This window comes from Psammomys obesus, unplaced genomic scaffold (genome assembly GCF_907164565.1).
Source record: "Psammomys obesus unplaced genomic scaffold, mPsaObe1.curated_primary_1811, whole genome shotgun sequence".
Classification (NCBI taxonomy): Eukaryota; Metazoa; Chordata; class Mammalia; order Rodentia; family Muridae; genus Psammomys; species Psammomys obesus.
The window spans coordinates 202,570-220,422 of record NW_026592403.1 but is presented as its reverse complement, the minus strand read 5'-3'; the positions used below and the strand labels follow the sequence as shown (position 1 = coordinate 220,422).

The 17,853-nt window shown below is 41.7% G+C and overlaps 1 protein-coding gene across 1 annotated transcript in view; it reads left to right on the top strand.

Annotated features, from left to right (window-relative positions):
• The window catches only part of Adarb2 (adenosine deaminase RNA specific B2 (inactive)), a 564,895-nt gene that overhangs the window by 478,995 nt on the left and 68,047 nt on the right, over window positions 1-17,853 (top strand). The window contains exon 4 of the mRNA XM_055613205.1: window positions 8,691-8,805. Within this exon, the coding sequence (XP_055469180.1) occupies window positions 8,691-8,805 (115 nt within the window). The remainder of the gene's footprint in view (window positions 1-8,690; window positions 8,806-17,853) is intronic.

The window sequence follows — 17,853 nt, the reverse complement described above, 5'->3', positions numbered from 1 at the left end:
ATAGATAGATAGATAGATAGATAGATAGATAGATAGATAGATAGATACCAAACTTGCCCTGACAGAATGAGCACGATAAGAATATGTAATGGATATGACTCCAGGACAACACATTCTGGTGTCATTTTTCAGAGGCAGAGACAAAGACTTTGGGGAATTGGTATCAGGGGAGCTGGGGGTGTCAGCAGCAATCAGCTGCTTATATGTGTTATGATCTTCAAAGGGAAGTGAAGAGTCTCATGTTGGAGCCATGAGCAAGACTCGTTTAAGTGATTTTAAGTGATCACAGAAAGTAACTCTGGTAAAACATCAAAGAAATAAATCTTAGTGCCCAACTGAAAAAGCTGTCTTCATTTTAATGAGTTCGCCATCCAAAGTAAGAAAAGTTAAAGAAATCTTTGATTTTTTTTCTTCTTCTTCTTTTTCTTCTTACATTCACCTTTGTAAAGACTAGTTAAGAAACAGGCTGAGTATAAACGTGTGGATTCTTCAAATGTATTTTCCAAAATCACAAACAGAGAAGGGGCACAGCGACAAGATACTAAGAGGGGAATGCCCTCACAGAGCCCGCTTGGTCTGGAGACTGCCGCTGTCCTGTCTGCCTGGAGTCCTCGCGCCAGACATGAAGAGTTAAGCCAACTAGTCTGTGCATCTCTCGTGGCTGCTGCTGAGCCACCGGGTAATGAGAATTGGAGCAACAGTCAATAGGTGTTTTATGGAGGAGAACTTTGCACCACGTTAGGAGGAATTCCCCACAACCAACTCCAGAACACTCAAATTTTCTTTCTACTGGTCCAAGGTCATCTGGCACAAGGAACATAAATACCCCATGCTTTTTGTGTCTCTTCATCCATGTAAATCCACAAGGCAGAAATTAAAGTTCCGTACAAGTGAAGCTTCCATAATGGCTGCTTGTGTATTGAAAATGCTTACAACTTGCCAGCAGGAAAACAGAGAACCTGATCTTTGAAATCTGGGGCACCCCACCTCAGACCACCCACGAGAAACTGACACCAATACTGAAGACATCCTAACTTGATACAAGGTTGAAGTGAGTAAATTGTCACCTGGACCCTTCACAATTATCATGTCAGGTACAGAGCCACCACACACAGGTCAGCAAAAGATCCAGTGGTTGGGCAGTATCAGCGCTTGTTTTCTACCTTGTATTCCAAGTTTCAGTGGTGAAGTCCTGAGTGACTGTGCACTATTGCCATGAATAACTATGTCAAAGATCCCAATGGCCCAGACCCATGGGAAAGGCAAGACCTTCCCTGGACAATCTCCCGAATAGCAAAGTTTTGGTCTGAATACTGATGGATGTTGGCATTGTATGTAGAAAGAATCAAACAGAGCTTCATCTTCTAGATGACTACAGCTGAAGATCACTCCCAAAGGTCCCTGTAGAGATGAGTTAGCCCATCTCCTCATCCAGCTGTATATAATAATAAACACACTGAGTTTTGGACTGCCAGTGTGTCTCTATCAGAGAGCACAGCCTACCTGTTTCTGAATTTTCTGTACATGTGTCTATCATTTCTTCATTCTTTATTGCCCAGTCAGGTCATCCCCAAAGCTGCAAAGATCTCAAGGACTGTGGATTATTTGATTTTCCTGAGCTTGATTCTCAGGTTTTGTCTTTTCATAATGCATCCCTCTTCTCTATAATGCCCTTGCTCTAACCTACAACACTCACATCAGTGGCTTAATATGAATTAAACTACACAGTTCACAACATGTGAGTGACATTTGTCTCCTGACTCTAGTAGCAGTATCATGAGAACATTGCCTCCTTTAGAGGAGAGAGATAAGGGTAGGGTGCAAGAGGGGGAAAGACATTAGAGAGAAAGAGCTGTAGAAACAGACAAGGAGCATCATTTAGGCATTTGAGGGTCTTACCTACCTAAAAGTGATAAATATAATTTCCTCCAAAACTCAAAGACAGTCCTGACCTCCATGACTCCACAATGCTAGGGAATAGGGAATGGTCACATATTAAAGAAGGGGAACACATTTCCTTTGCCAAACATCATCCTTGCCAACCCTATTGATTCACATGTTTGGGCTTCTAATTTATGAAGCACAAGAGTGATTGGTACAGTAACATTCTGTAACTGTCAGGCTAAGACATAATAGACTGTGTTGCTTGGGCAACTCTGTGTTTTGATATATAACTCTGAGTGAATGTGTCTCTCCTCTTTAAATCCATACGTTAGAAGCCCAGTGCCCAATGTGGCTGTATTTGGAGTGGGTGTTAAGATTAAATGGAGACACAGAAGTAGGGTCCTGATCCAAAAGTATCTGGGACATATAAGAAGAAACACCGAAGGACAGTGGCTATAGTTGTGTTGGTGTAGGGCTTGCCTAACATGCCCAGGAAACCCCAGCTTCATTCCTCAACACTAGTTTTTAAAACTGAGCATGAGCATATGCCTGTAAACCCAGTACTTTGGAGGTAGAGGCAGATCAGAAGACTAAGGTCACTAGCAACTACAAAGTGAGTTTAAGGTAAACCTAAGATACAGGAAACGCTGTCTCAAAAGAAAAATTGTATGTGGTGAGAGATACCAAAAATCTCTCTCTCCTTGTTCCTGAAAAGTAAAAGTGTCACCTTGGTGGGTGAGCCTGAAGCATCAAGCAGTGGCTTCAGATAGAATGGGTTTTGCCCTGATCTGGACTTCCTTGGTACCAAACACCTCTGTTATCCTGTGGACATGAGACTATCTATTCTATGTCTGTTTCAACCATTAATTAAAGTAGCATATCAATTGTTTGGTTCCAGATTCATGCCTAGGGAAGAATTTTCCCTTATGATGAACTATATCTGGAGTCCCACCCATACATGATTTGTATGTTATTTAAAATAGACTCTAGGCTTGAGTCTAGCATTAATGCTGGGCTGAGTTAAGATTATGGGGCTGTTGGGATGAATGTATACTGTGCAAACAGAATGTGATGGAGAGATGGACAGAATGCTATTGTCTGAATGTTTGTATGCCCCTGATACATGTGTTGAAGCTCTAAGTGCCAAAGTGATTGTCTGGGGAAGTAGCTAAAGTCAAACAAATGTTAGTGTCCTGCTTCCATGGGTGAGTACTTAGTACTTAGTGCTTGCCATTGCTTTTCCCTTTCTCCATGCAAGAAGAGGCTGTGTAAGCACACAGAATGGTGGCAGTGTACACAGGCTAAAAGATCAGGCTCAGAAGGAAACCTGAATGCTCACACATTGATCCAGGACTTCCAGCCTTCAGAACTGTGAGAAAATGCTTATCCGTTATTTAAGCCAGAAAGTCTATAGGAATCTGTTATGGCAGGGCCTGCAGAGACTTCATGTTGCAGCTGGGAGGAATGTTGAGGGTTTTCACTGAAAAAGAAAAGTTATCAAATTTTTCCTGAGAATTTTAGCCTTTAGACAGCTCCTTTCAGTTCATCCTGAAGGTTTTATAAATTTGTGTTCTCAGTCATCCATTCAAGATGTGCACCACTGCCCACGACATGTATGACCACACACAGCGCCGCAGCAGAATAAAGAAAGTGTGCAATAAACCCAAGGCAAGATTCCCAGTCCGAAAGGTGTCGTTAGGCTGACTGCATCATTAAAAACATGAAACTGCTAAAAAGAAATCATGCGAGACAAAAGTTCGCTTTAATCCTCACATGGATATCGCTGGCCTTCTAAACATTGGACTGAAGACATGAAAAAAAAAAGACATCTAAATACTGCAAATGATGAACAACTGTAGGATTTTTAAATTGTATTACATTTTGTTTGTATAAATGTGTCTGTGGGAAAGGGTGTGTATTCGTGGAATAGAGAAGATGACTGACTCGTGGCCATTGGTTATATCCTACCATCATGTGGTTTCTGGGACTAGAACTCAGGTCAACAAACTTGGAGATGAGTAAGACCCACTGAGTCATCTCACCAGTCCTTAGGATTTAAGGGACCAGAGACAGCATGGTATATAACAGCTTAATAAACAGATATGACAGCCTGGGTGTTTATGTGTGGTGAGAGGATGAAGCCCCCACCTACCTGCCCCAGGAACCAGTTACTGATGGCCTCGATCTGGTCATCCCAAGTCTGAGTGTTAGTATGCCAGGGTCTGTGGCGTAATAATTGGGAGCTATATCTCAGGTCTCCTGGACCAGATAAGGGAAACCCTGCCCATATGAACAATCTCATCACGCTGCTTTTCACAGTTCTAAGCCATCTGTGCTAGCTAGAGGTCTCTGTCACTCTGTGAACAGCACCTGAAGTCCCATCGGCCCATGTGCTCTGCCAAACCAAGTGAGTCGAGGAACCCGTCATCTGTGGAAATGCTGAGATCCAGACCAAATGTGATTTGTTCTGCTTCAGCATTTCCTCAAATGACTCCATTAGGGGATCGCTGTGGCTCAGGGCTAATTAACTCATAATGGGTGCAAAGCATCCTGGGATACCAGCCCAGAGGGTGTCAAGGGATACTAGGCCTTCTGCATACACCCTGGCCCTCCTCAGGATGACAGTGCGCACTCAGTTACAGCCATGTACAAACAGGGCATGCAGAGGCAACTAAGCCTGTGGGGAGTCTTGGAAGTGAATCCTGCTCCTTGCTGGAGCTATTGGGTTACCAGTTTAGCATGGAAGGCCAAAGTTATACCAGTGGGGTTTAAGTTCTGTGTCAGTCACATCCTGGCCATGTTACTTTGGTGGCATCATTTCAGTGACCAAAGGGGATAAAGCTAGTTACCCTCTTTGGTTGAATTAAATGAGATAATGTTACACAGGACCCAAATCTTTGGTTTCTGTGTTTCTTCTCATCCTGTAAAGAAACGGAGTGATATTTAAATTTCCAAAATGAAGTTGGCCTTTCTGTTATCTGTGGAATTACTCAGTGGAGGCTGTCTTGTTCTGAGGCCTTCAGCAAGGGCCATATCAGGCACATACAAAAAGTGTTAAGAAATGCCTCTTGTTAGGAATCGGTACTCCACATGTGTCTCATTTTTAGAGCCAGGCCTGAGCCATCAAATCTGGTTTCTAGGAGTGCATCCCCCTTTGAAGATGCCCAGGAGCTCTGGAAAGATAAAGCAGGTGAACCCAAACCCCCACACATGGTGGTGGGGCTGCTCTCTTTCCTGATAAGCTGTTTTGGTCATTTTTCTCTGGGCTTTCACTGTGAGCACTTGGTACCATCTGTACCCCTGGGGGTAGGAACTGTAAATGGCAACCAAATCTTGAGCTCTTCCCTATCTCCAGGTCAGAGCTTGGCTCCTGAGCTCTCAAGATAGCACGGGGAGCATGACTTGACGTCAGACCTTCTCTTTGGATGGGGATGATGCACCATCCTTCATGACAGTGAGAACTGGAGTCTGCTGTGGAGGATACTACCTCATCTGCCACTGAGGGCATCCACACATGACCATGATGGTGTGGTTTGAGCATGCCTTTCATTTTTTTTTCAATCTAAAAATTAAGCTAGCTGCTCAAAAACAAATAGAATTTATGGAAAATCACATATAGCAGTTTTAACGTGAAATGTTCCCCCAAAAACTCATGGGTACAAATACTTGGTCCTCGGGAGGTGGGTCCTTCCTGGAGGAAGTAGAACACACAGGGCAGGCTTTGGGATTCCTGCAGCCTGGCCCAATCTCCTACCTGTTCCCTTCTTTCTGATTGCGAACACGACACTTCCACCATGCCTTCTCCCAGCATAATGGAACATAGCTCCTGGAACTATAAACTGAAATAAACCCTTTCTGGTCTGGTCACAACAATAAGAAAAGCAATTAATAGGTCCTGGCTCTATGAGAACAACAACAACAACAACAAAATAGCTGCCCTCCCTTCTATAGCCAACAGTGGAAAAACAATGGCAGAAATCAGCACCAGGGAGAGTGTCCCCAAGACAGGCAATAACTGTGACTTCAACCATATTTGGAAAAGGGATCTTCGTGGATACAATCCAGTGAAGGGTCTTGAGAAGAGCTCCTTCTGGATAATCCATGGGGGTCATGAGCTTGATGCAAAGTGACCTTAGAGGAGGCAGAAGAGGAAAAGACATGGACATGGCAAGAAGGCCATAAGAAGACAGAGGCTGAGATGGAGCATCTTGCCAGAATCTCAGAAGCAACTTATAAACGAAGAGAGTTTGTTTTGCCTTACAGTTCCTGGAGATACCATCCGTCACAGCATGGAGGGAGGGGAGTGTGGATCTACACTGAAGAAGCAGAGAGGGGACAGGAGATAGGCTCCTGCTATACAACCTCAAGGCCTGGCCCCTAGGGACAAACTGTAGAGCAACAGACACTATAGGAGTCAGAAAGACCCTTCTACTGGAGCCCTCAGAGACAGTACAGCCCTGTGACACTTTGAACTTGGGCTTCAGCCTCCAGAACTGTAATACATAAACACTTTACTGTTCTGAGCCCCCTAGTTAACATCATCCCCCAGCACTTTCATGTCTTAGCACACCAAGTGTCCAGAAATGTAGACTGCCCTCAGTTCATAAGACACAAAAGGACAGGGCAAACTGAAGCAGACCCAGGATTTATTGCTAAAATCTGTCTCTCTGGCAAACCCCTAGAGGGCATGGTCTCTCACAAAGGAGCTTGAGTGTATGGGTGGGGGGGGGAGCTAAGTAGAAGCTACATAAACAAAAATTCAAGATAATTCGGGGTTTACCTCTTCCCTCCCCACCCAGCACTAGAGCTACCCAGTTTGTGGGGGATCTGTCCTCTACAAGGTTTCAGTAGTGATTTATAGACTATTTCAAAACACAAGCACCTGCCATGACAGTGACGAGAGCAAGGAAAGCGGCTGTCCAGTCTTAGAGGCTGTGCTGGAAAGAGGCAGCCCTGGCCCCTTCCCATTGCCCACCTTTTATCAATGAGGAACTGGGAGGGGGACTGTTGGGTTGTTGTTGAGGTCACCATTGTCTCCTGAGGCAGCCCTGGCTGTGCAGGAACACCTTTTATTGCATACAAATGAAATCTTTAACCGGCAATTTATCTCTTAGTTTTATATAACAGATGTCTACACACCATTTGCCTCTACAATATCAACGTGCACATGATGGAAGCATGAACATCTAATTCACTTAAAAAAAAAAAAAAAGCTGGGGGCCTGGAGAGGTGGCCCAGTAGTTAAGAGCACTGACTGTGCTTCCAGAAGACCAGGTTCAATTTCCAGCGCCCAAATGGCAGCTCATAGCTGTCTGTAACTCCAAGATCTGACACCCTCACACAGACATACATGCAAGAGAAACACCAATGCACATAAAATAAAAATAAACAAGTGTGGGGCACTGTGCTGAGCATCTAAGAAGTGATCATTCATTTAATCCTTCCCAAAACATGGTCAGATGAACATTAAGAGGATGACCTTGTAAATTGGTTAAACAGGGCTCAGATGTTTTGAATGACCTATCCCAACTCATAGGCTGCAAAATTAGGATTCCAACCAGGTTCCTCTGCCGCAAGGCCTGTGACAGGCATACCACGCAAGATATCCTAGACTTGGAGTTCCACAATTAGAACACAAGGTTGCAGCTGCAGGACCTGGAGGAGGCGTGGCCACAGAGTCAGACCTTCTAGGCTTTGTTACTCACTGTACATGTGCTCCTTGACTGGAAATGTGAATTAGCCTTAGGATCAGTTAAGTAAAGACAAGTTAACTTGCTGTGTATACATTTGTGCGTGCATATATGTATGTATGTGTGTGCTTGTGTGTTTGGATACATATGTGTATGTATATGTGTGTATACATGTGCATGCACTGTGTATTGTGAACACATGTATATTTGTGTGTATGTGAATGTGTGTGCTATGTGTACTACATGGTATGTGTGTGCTTGTATGCTCATCTGTCTGAAGGAGCAAGAAGAGGTTGGGGCGCAAGCTGTAGCGATCAGTTCTCCAGAAGAGTAGCCCTGATGTGTTGTGGCTACTTAAACACTAATCTCTGATTCTAAAACAGCAGCTCTCAACCAGGGGGTGTTGTAACTCCTTTGGGATCACATATCAGATATCCTGCATATCAGATATTTACATTACAATTCATAACAGAAGCAAGATTACAGTTATAAAGCAGCAATGAAAATGATTGCTATGAAATAAGTAGCAATGAAAATAATTAAGGTTGGGGATCCCCGTACATGAGGAACGTATTAAAGGGTCACAGCATTAGGAAAGTTGAGAACCGTTCTCTAAAAAGAAAGCAGTGATAACGGTGATAATAATGTATTACCCCCTCATCAAGTTTTACCTGAATGTCTCCCTTGAGATTGCTGCTATGCAGAACAAGGATAAGAAACAACTGTATGTTTTTATGCAAAAGTTGCCTGCTCAGTAAAGGGCACAGGGTAGGCAGGTACCTGCTCAGACATGGGCCAGGGAATTGCTTAGACACAGGTCCAGGACCTGCTCAGACACAGAGTAGGGTCTTTCTCAGACACAGGTTAAAGACCTACCCTGATACAGAGCAAGAACTCAATCGGGCTCAAGCTTGACTTCCAGCCAAGGCATTGCTGGGGTTAACTCCTCACAAACAACTCCTTGTTAAGGTCATGGATCAGACAGAATCAGGCAGCAGGCAAGCCCTGGCTCCCCTGGAGAAGACTGCCATGCTGGGGGGGGGGGGTGCAATAGCCAGCTGTCACGTGTTCTTTCTGCCCTGCGCATCAAAAAGCACTGATGCTTGTGTCTTACAGGATTTTGCAGACTCTGTGTCCCAGCTGGTCACACAGAAGTTCCGTGAACTGACAGTTGGCCTGATGTCTGTGTATGCCCGCCACAAAACACTGGCAGGGATCGTCATGACCAAAGGTAACCACCTCTCTCTTCTCCTTTGTGAATGTTTATCTCCACATAAAGAGATGTTAATATAAACTGGATCCTAGAAGTCAAAGGATGCTTTCTACCATAGGGGATGAACAAAGGAAGATAATGTAGAATGCAAAGATACCAGTGACCACTGTTACTTCCAGAACAACCACACTAGCAATATTGTGAATATTTTTTTATTCCCATAAACTCTATTAGGTGTTTTGTATACCTCACTTTCAAGGGTGATGCCAGTATTTGTAAAAGCTGGAAACAGAGGTCAGGCTACCACAAAAGTAGCTTGAAGCTGACAGATTAGGAGGTGCCTGCTTCTCTGTCACCTCTAATGTGCTTAAGACTGGTGACTGATGACATCACTTATACAGAATGAGTATGCCACATGAGTCCCTGTACACAGAGCAGAAAGATAGAACCAGCTTATACAAAAGAAGTCAGGTGTGGAGGTAGACTGCCCAAGAGATGTTGGCTGTCAAAGTATCTTCTTCTCATGTCAAAGGATATCTACAGGCCCTTTTCAGGAAACAGTCAATCCTGATAGATCACTGCTACTGTATGCCAGGTAGGAAGAAAGTTGTGACTGTATTTAAACAATCAAATTTCTGAAATTTTCTAATTACTAAGTGAATATAGCTATTGAGCCACTTGTGTGAATTCAACCATTTTTACCTCCAAAGTAGAGAATATTTATCATAAAATAAAAATTATTTGGGAGCAATGAAATGTTTGTACTCACATGTTATTTTGTATAGATAAGGCAACTTCCAGGACTGAAAACACCATCTATCTGTGCCCGAAATTACTTACACTTAAAAAAAATGAAAAAATAAAATTAATGATTGTCATAGCTTCCTTGTCACTCCATATACCTAGGAGTCACTTCAATACTCAAGAGCAATAGAACAGAAAAACAAATCCTCAGGCCTCATTGTAGACGTGGCACACGGTAGAGGATTCAGCCTTTCCAATTTCCGTATCTTAGCAAAGTGGAAATCACAATGCTTCCTCACAGTGTAATTTGTAAGATAAAGTACATCAAATGCTTTGAAAGGTGAAAATCATTCTATACACACAGCCTCCTGTTGTACGGTGAAGCAATCCACTGCTCTCAATGATATCATTGTGTGTGGTGCCATGCATAAGCCTGAGCCACTGGAAGAGCTGCCACCCCTGCTTTCACACATTGAACATCATCTGTCCCTGAAAAAGCAACAATTTTCTAAGACCAGGGCTGATCAACTTTTACCAAGATCATCACCACTGGGTACAATCTTATATCTGTCCAGCCACTAATCCTCTTTGCACTCACCACCATTCTGCATGAAAAGACCTAAGCTCCTTCTAGAAATCTAATGGCTTATTGAGGGAACCAAGATGAATCCAGCTCTATCTACAGCTAGCTTTATGACTCAAGGCGGGCTACTTGGCCTCTTTGGGACTTCGTTTTCTCACTTGTAAAAATGAGACAGACTTACGTAAGGAATACCTACCACACAGCGTCACATTGAAGGTTAAATGCATGTATGTGTAACACACTTGGGATGGGGCTTGCTGGTTAGGTTTTATTATCAACTTGACACAACCTAGGCTTACCTGGAAAGAGTCATTTTCTTATGCTTTTGCTGATTCATTGAGAAGTTAATGCAACATATTTTAATCATATACTTTTTTCTCCCCAATTTCTCCATACCCATCCAACTTTATCTTTCTGTTCTCTCTCTCTCTCTCTCTTTCTCTCTCTCTCTCTCTCTCTCTCTTGAGAGAAAAAAGTCATGCACACACACAAAAAAAAACATGGAATGTAAATTGTGTTGGCCAAGGGTCTTAATGGAGAATTACCTAGATTATATCATCCTGTGGGATTGTCTGTATAAGACTGTGTTGAGACTTAATCGATATAGGAAGACCCAGCCCATTGTAGGTAGCACCATTCCTGAATAAAAGATAAGAAATTTAGATGACAGCAAGCAGGTGAGGAAATGGGCCCTCACACATTTATGTCTCTCCACTTTTCACTGTGAATGTGATGTGACTAGCTGCTTGAGTTCTTGCCTTTACTTCCCCTCAATGATAAACTGTAACATGGAATTTTAAGCTGAACAACCCCTTTCTCTCCTGAGCTGTTGTTTGCGAAGCTATTTTGTCATAGTAAAAGAAATGAAACTAGAATAGAGACCTAATCCATAGTTAGAAATGTACAATGCTCAGTAGTAGGCATGTTATCTTTAATGCTCAAGTTAATAGCTGAGTGCCAGCCATGAAAGGGTCTGGGGAAAACACCAAAAAGTTAAATTTACCAAGTGCCTACTCTTGTGAATCTGATATTCAACTAGGGAATGTGTCATTTAAAAAAAAAAAAAACATAAAACCAATACAAAATAATGCTGAGAGTATCAGACAGAGTCTCAGAACACACAAACAAATCACTGGTAATTTTTAAAAATGTAAAGTTCCTTATATTTATGGTTGTGAGCCTGAATGGAATTTTAGGTAAGAAGTGGGAAATAGTAAGAGCTGGAGAGGACAGGAACTCCACAAGGAGAGCAAAAGAACAAGAAAATTTGAACACAGGGAACTTCCCAGAGACTCATAACTCCAACCAAGGACTACTCATGTAGATAACCTAGAACCCCTGCACAGATGTAGCCCATGGCAGGTCAGTGTCCAAGTGGGTTACCTAGTAATGGGAAGAGGGACTGCCTCTGACATAAACTGATTGGCCTGCTCTTTGATCACCTCCCCCTGAGGGGGGAGCAGCCTTACCAGGCCACAGAAGAGGACAATGCAGCCACTTTTGATGAGAACTGATAGACTAAGATCAGAAAGGAGAGGAGAACCTCCCCTATCAGTGGACTTGGGGAGAAGCATGCATGCAGAAATGGAAGGGAGGGTGGAATCGGGAGGGGAGGAGGGAGGGGCTTATGGGGGGATACAAAATGAATAAAGTGTAATTAATAAAAAAATTTTAAAAAATTTAAAAAAAGCAAGAAAAAAAATGTAAAGTTCCTCATAAGTTTCTGCCACAGGTTCCAGGACAATTCAGCAGGAAAGGTAAGATAGATAGACAGACAGACAGGCAGGCAGGCAGGCCAGAGAACAGGCACATTTCTTTGCTCTTGTGCCATTTTTGCCCAAGTCCAAAAGTCTGGGTAAGCATGACTTTGTGCATTAGTTTTCAACAGTTCCCAGCTCTGAGTGCCTTCCCAGTGGCTTCCCAGTTTCACAGAAAACTCAAAATGACAATTATTGGAAGCTAATCTGAGACTTCACTGAGAAAACAGTCATGTTTTACAAGGGCTTGTAAAAAGATAATGCTTCAATTGCCAGCCAGCACACTGTTTTCTACACAGGTGATTTATTTATTTATGTGAACTAAATTCATTATGTAAAATGGAGTCTTTACAGGTAAGGCTTTATAACTAGTTGTCTGTAAACCCTGGAGTATCAATTGCTGAAATTTGCTTTTCTATTATAATGGGAATAGTTAATCAACTTTGACTTAGGAAAGATTATAAAAATACGCAAGTAATGAATAGAAATATTTGTAATTATTTATTTACTGAAACTTGATGTGCCATATAATCTTAAATCCAGTTCAGTTATTCAAATGCCTGAGGAATTCTAAAAGATAGGAGTGTGTGTGCTATACCAATTATAATGCAATAAATTAAACTGAGTCTGAAATAAACTTCATTCAACTTTTACTATTTGCAGAAGGAATATTGTTTTTTAGCCATTATGAGAAATACTACTGGGAAAAATAGATATTTATAAACAGACTTTTTAAATCTTCATCTAATTAGCCCAATCATGTGAAGAAAATTCAAATAGGAAAGAACTTATGAATAAAAACTAATATTCCCAATTTCATTGTTCTCTTCACTCTTAGAAGTTGCCCTTTCTGCCCAATAGAATTTGTTTTATTAATTCTTCGATAATTTCTACATGCCCAAAATGTATTTTGATCATAGTCATTCATAACTCCTTCCAGATATTACCCCACTCCCAACTTCATGTCCATGGTTTTTGCAACCCACTAAGTCCAGTATGTGCCATGCATAAAAGCGTGGGTGTCGGGTTATCTGCTGATGTGTTGTCAGTGTACCAGGAGCCACATCCATAAAGAGAACTAACCCTCCCTCTGCCAGAACTCATCAGCTGTCAATAGCTGAAGTGGGGACTCATGAGAACCTCCCTACCACATGCTGGAATGCTAATAGGCTTGATCTTGTGCAGATCTTGTGCAAGACACCACAGCCACTGTGATGTCATGAGTTCAGCAGTCTTGTCATATCAGAAGAATAACACCATATTGGTTCTACATTTTTGTTGATAATATCTATAGATAATATCTATGACACCATCTGTAATCTGATACTCTTTCATGTGTGATTTTTGGAGTTATCATTTTATGACATCACTAAATATGTGTTATTTTATTCAATTTGGGGTGTACAGCTTCTTATTCTGGAGATCCAGCCTGGTAGCTACTCAAACTTTGTCTTATTAGACAAATTCTCTCAATTATAGTTTTAATAATAGATCATAACTGATAATACTTATATTCTAATTAATGCTTCTATATTTTTGAGTAGCCTAAAAGTTGAAAAACAATAACATAGCTGCTAAACTGGACAGTTGTAAACACAATCATCACAGAACCAGACGGGGACCTTGAATTACATTTCATTCTCTACCGACACAGTTTTTCCCAGATCGAGCCTCTGTCTTGTCCAAGTCACATAGGCTCTCCCTTCTGTCACTAGCTCAAAATCACATCACTTGTTTAATCCATGTTCATGGCTAGACCTTCTCATGTAGATTTTCAAGTTATGTGTCTTTTTTCCTAGTGTCTTAATTTTCTTTTTCTTTTTTCTTTTTTTTAATTAAAAAGGGAAGTGAACCTTTAACACATTAACTTAGTTGTGTATCTTGTAAGTGAAGATGTCCACAAAACTATCCTACAACCTGCAACACCCTCAGAGCCATGTCCCCAAGGACCCTGACACACCACTTCCAGTCTAAACTGCTGTCTAAAAAGAGATAAAGTTTTCATCTCTTTCATCTCTGTCTTTCGTCTCTGCTGCTTTCTTTGTGGCAGGCCATCATCAAGAAAAGAAATTCAGAGCTGCAAAGATAGTTCAGTGGTGTAGAGTACTTCTTGTTCTTGCAGAGGATCTAGGTTTGGTTTGCATGAACATGGTAACTCACAACCATCCTCAGCTCCAGTTCCAGGTGATTTGACAACCTCTTCTGAAATATTCAAGCACCAAGCACTAGCATGGTACACATATGCACATACATGCAGGCAAAGCATTTATAAACATGAAATAAATAAATTTTAAACATTTTAAAAGAAAAGGCATTCCTTTTTAAAAATATGTAAAAATCCAAGTGTGGTGATTAATGCCTGTAACCTCAACACTTAGGAGGCTAAGGCTAGGGGGTACTGTGAGTTTGAGGAGAGTCTAAACTACATAGTGAATTCTACATGAGCCAGGACTATGGAAGAAGATCTATCTCAAGAGAAAAATGAGCACAAGCAAGGAACTTTGTGAATAATATCTTAAGTTGGTTCTCATACTACCTTAACAGTTATTCTGAGCAAGGTGACTGAAGTCTGGACAGAATCCACCAGCCAAGTGGTCAAAGATGTGGCTTCATGGAATCAGCTAGTATTTCCATAATAAGGAAAAAAATGGTTATTGAAAGAGCCATCACATCCATTTTAAGTCGTACCTAGAAAACAACCATGCCTGGTTTAATGAGAAGTGCCAATTACTTCAACAGTGAAAAATTCCTGAGTTATTTCAAGTTCTAAAAACATAGGGTGTGTTTTGACTGCATGTGTTTGCTCTGAACTTAGAATGAGCATGTGGGGTAGAGAAATCAGCCTTCACTGCCCTCGATATGCTTTCAGCTTGAATAGTTATCACATGTTGTATGCAGCTGGATGAAACTGACATTTGATAAATCATGAAAGTTCAGACACATCTGAAACTTCTTCCAGAACATAGCATGTGTGTATGCCCACCTTCCCAAGGGACTAGCAGAATCATGACATAAGCAGTTTATTCCCCAAATATCTCAGAACCTCCTCTTTTCCATTTTCTCTCATGGATGACTAGAAATCACTTCGATCCTGAAGCAGAGTCTTTTCATTCACATCCAGATGAGTGAGGAAGAGAAGCAGAAACAAAGGAACTGGACCCAAGACGATGATACTCAGCAGAAGCCTCCTATCAGGGTGAAGGATGGTAGATTCTTGTCTTGATTTCTAGGAACTGATCTTAACAACTACTAAACACATACAACACAAGATGGAGTTGGAGTAGTCTTTGTGATCTGTTCAGGCACATTAAGATTCATAGACACCGACATCCCAGAACACAATAAGAACCGTTGATGGGCAATTGATTTTAAATCTTTGGTTGAAACTGTTTAGACTACAAATTGCAGAATAGATTTTACCGCTCCTGTGCCTGACCTCTGTGCAGCTTGAATGCCAACCAATCATACTAAACAGCTCTCTTTAAAATAAAATCAGAGAAAAGTGTCCCTGACTGGATATTTATCCCAGCCCAACCCTACTCATGGCTCATTTAGAGATAAATGATTTAATTTAAAATAATTCACAAGGTTCGATGAAAATGCTCAAAGGTAAAGGGGAGAGTCATACGTCTAACTTTGAGCTACATCGTTCTAAAATGCTTCAGTTTATCCCTTCTCAGTAAGGAAGAGTTTAGGAGAGAAACATGTTTTTTTGTAAAAGGAAAAAAGAAGTCCAGAGAGATGACTTAGGTGATAAAGTACTTGCTTGGCAAGCAGAAAGACTTAAGCTTAATGCCCAGAACCCACATAAAAAAGCTGAGTGTGTTTATTCGTAATAGGCAGAATCTGGAAGCAACCCAAATGTCCCTCAGTTGAGGAATGGATACAGGAATTGTGGGTACATTTATACAATGGAATACTACTCAGCAATTAAAAACACAGAAATCATGAAATTTGCAAGCAAATGGTGGGAACTAGAAAAAGATCATCCTTAGTGAGGTATCCCAGAAGCAGAAAGACACACATGGCATATACTCACTTATAAATGGCCATTACATATATAATATAGGATAAACATACTAAAATCTGTATAACTAAAGAAGCTAAGCAAGAAGGAGGACCCTGAGTAAGATGATCAATCCTCATTCAGAAAGGCAAAAGGGACGGACATTAGAAGAGGGAGAAACAGGGAACAGGACAGGAGCCTACTACAGAGGATTTCTGAAAGACTCTACCCAGCATGGTATTAAAGCAGATGCTGAGACTCATAGCCAAACTTTGGGCAGAGTACAGGGAATCTTATGAAAGAAAGAGGAGATAGAAAGACTTGGAGAGGACAGGAGTTCCACAAGGAGAACAATAGAACCAAAAAAATCTGGGCCCATAAGTCTTTTCTGAGACTGATACTACAAACATGGACCATTCAAGAAGATAACTTAGAACCCCTGCACAGATGTAACCCATGGCAGCTAAGTCTCCAAGTGGGTTCCTAGTAAGGAGAACAGGAGTTTTCTCTGAAATGAACTCAGTGGCTGACTCTTTGATCACCTCACCCTGAAGGGGGAGCATCCTTACCAGGCCACAAAGGAAGACACTACAGACAGTCCTGAAGAGACCTGATAGGCTAGGGTCAGATGGAAGGGGAGGAGGACCTCCCTATAAATGGACTGGGGGAGGGGCATGGGAGGAGAAGAGAGAGGGAGGGTGGGATTGGAAGGGGTTGAGGGAGAGGGCTACAACCAGGATAAAAAGTGAATAAATTGTAATAAATTAAAAAAATAAATTTAAAAATCTAAAACAAATAATAATAAATGATAAAACCATAAATAATAAAATAATTTTTAAAAGCTGGGTGTGGCGACGAATCTCTTGTAATCCAGATCCAGGAAGGCAGAGATGGGAAGAGCCCTGGGGATGGCTGACCAGCCAGCCTCGTCTACTTGACAAGCTCCAGGCCAGTGAGAGACCTGTATCAAAACATAAGGTAGAGTGGACAGCACCCAGGGAACTGTAGCCAAGATGTCCTCTGGTCTGCACATGAGCATGCCCATGTGTGCACACAGAGAAGCACTTCTGCACTCTTGAAACTGGGTACTTCCATCAAGGCTGTTCAACTGCTTCTACATTTTTCTGATCATCGGCTCACAACTGAGCATTCAATTTCAACTCTTCCTCAAATTGCCTGAAAGCTTTCACGTAGTAAGAAACTCCAACACTGTAGCTCCAGGCAATAAAATTAGAGTCTCTAAAACTCTGATCTTGTTTTTGGATGGAGACATAACATGGTTTGAAGGCAAAAGAAAAGGCACTATAGCTGGGCTTTTGGCTGCTTTATTGGGTTCTTTTTACTACCTCCGTACACCACTCCTATCCCTTCCAACCCCCTAACACTAGGTAAGAAAGAAAGTAGGTTAGAAGGAAAAGTGGGTGTTGATATCACTAGACCACTTCCTGCTCATGAGGGATGTCAAGTTCATTGGGGTGAGTTTGATCTTCATTATCAGTATATCTCCAACCAGCAAACAGCGACAGGAGCAGGAGCAAGCAGGGGCAGCAGCAGCTGCCTCAGCCTTTTGGGAGCTCTAGCATTTTACACCCTGTAAAAAGTCCCCAGAATTCCAAACGTAAACCATCTTAAGCTAGCAAAATCACATATCTGCTAGAGCCCAAAGCAAATCATAGTCAGCTGCTATGATTAGTCAGGACAATCTGAAGCAGAGCCATATCCCACACTTGGGATTAAGACAAAAAACATATTCACATAATATTTCTATGTTTAAAAAAATCCTCACTACAAGACAGTAGTGTTAGATTGTTGCCAGGCAGTATTTTTAGGTGTTTAAAGTCCATTATCTTTAGCCAATAAGCTAAAAAAAATTTTAAATATTCCTTCATTTAAAATTCTTTCTCTCTTTTCCTCATTCTGTGTGTGTACGTGTGTGTGTGTGTGTGTGTGTGTGTGTGTGTGTGTGTGTGTGTGTG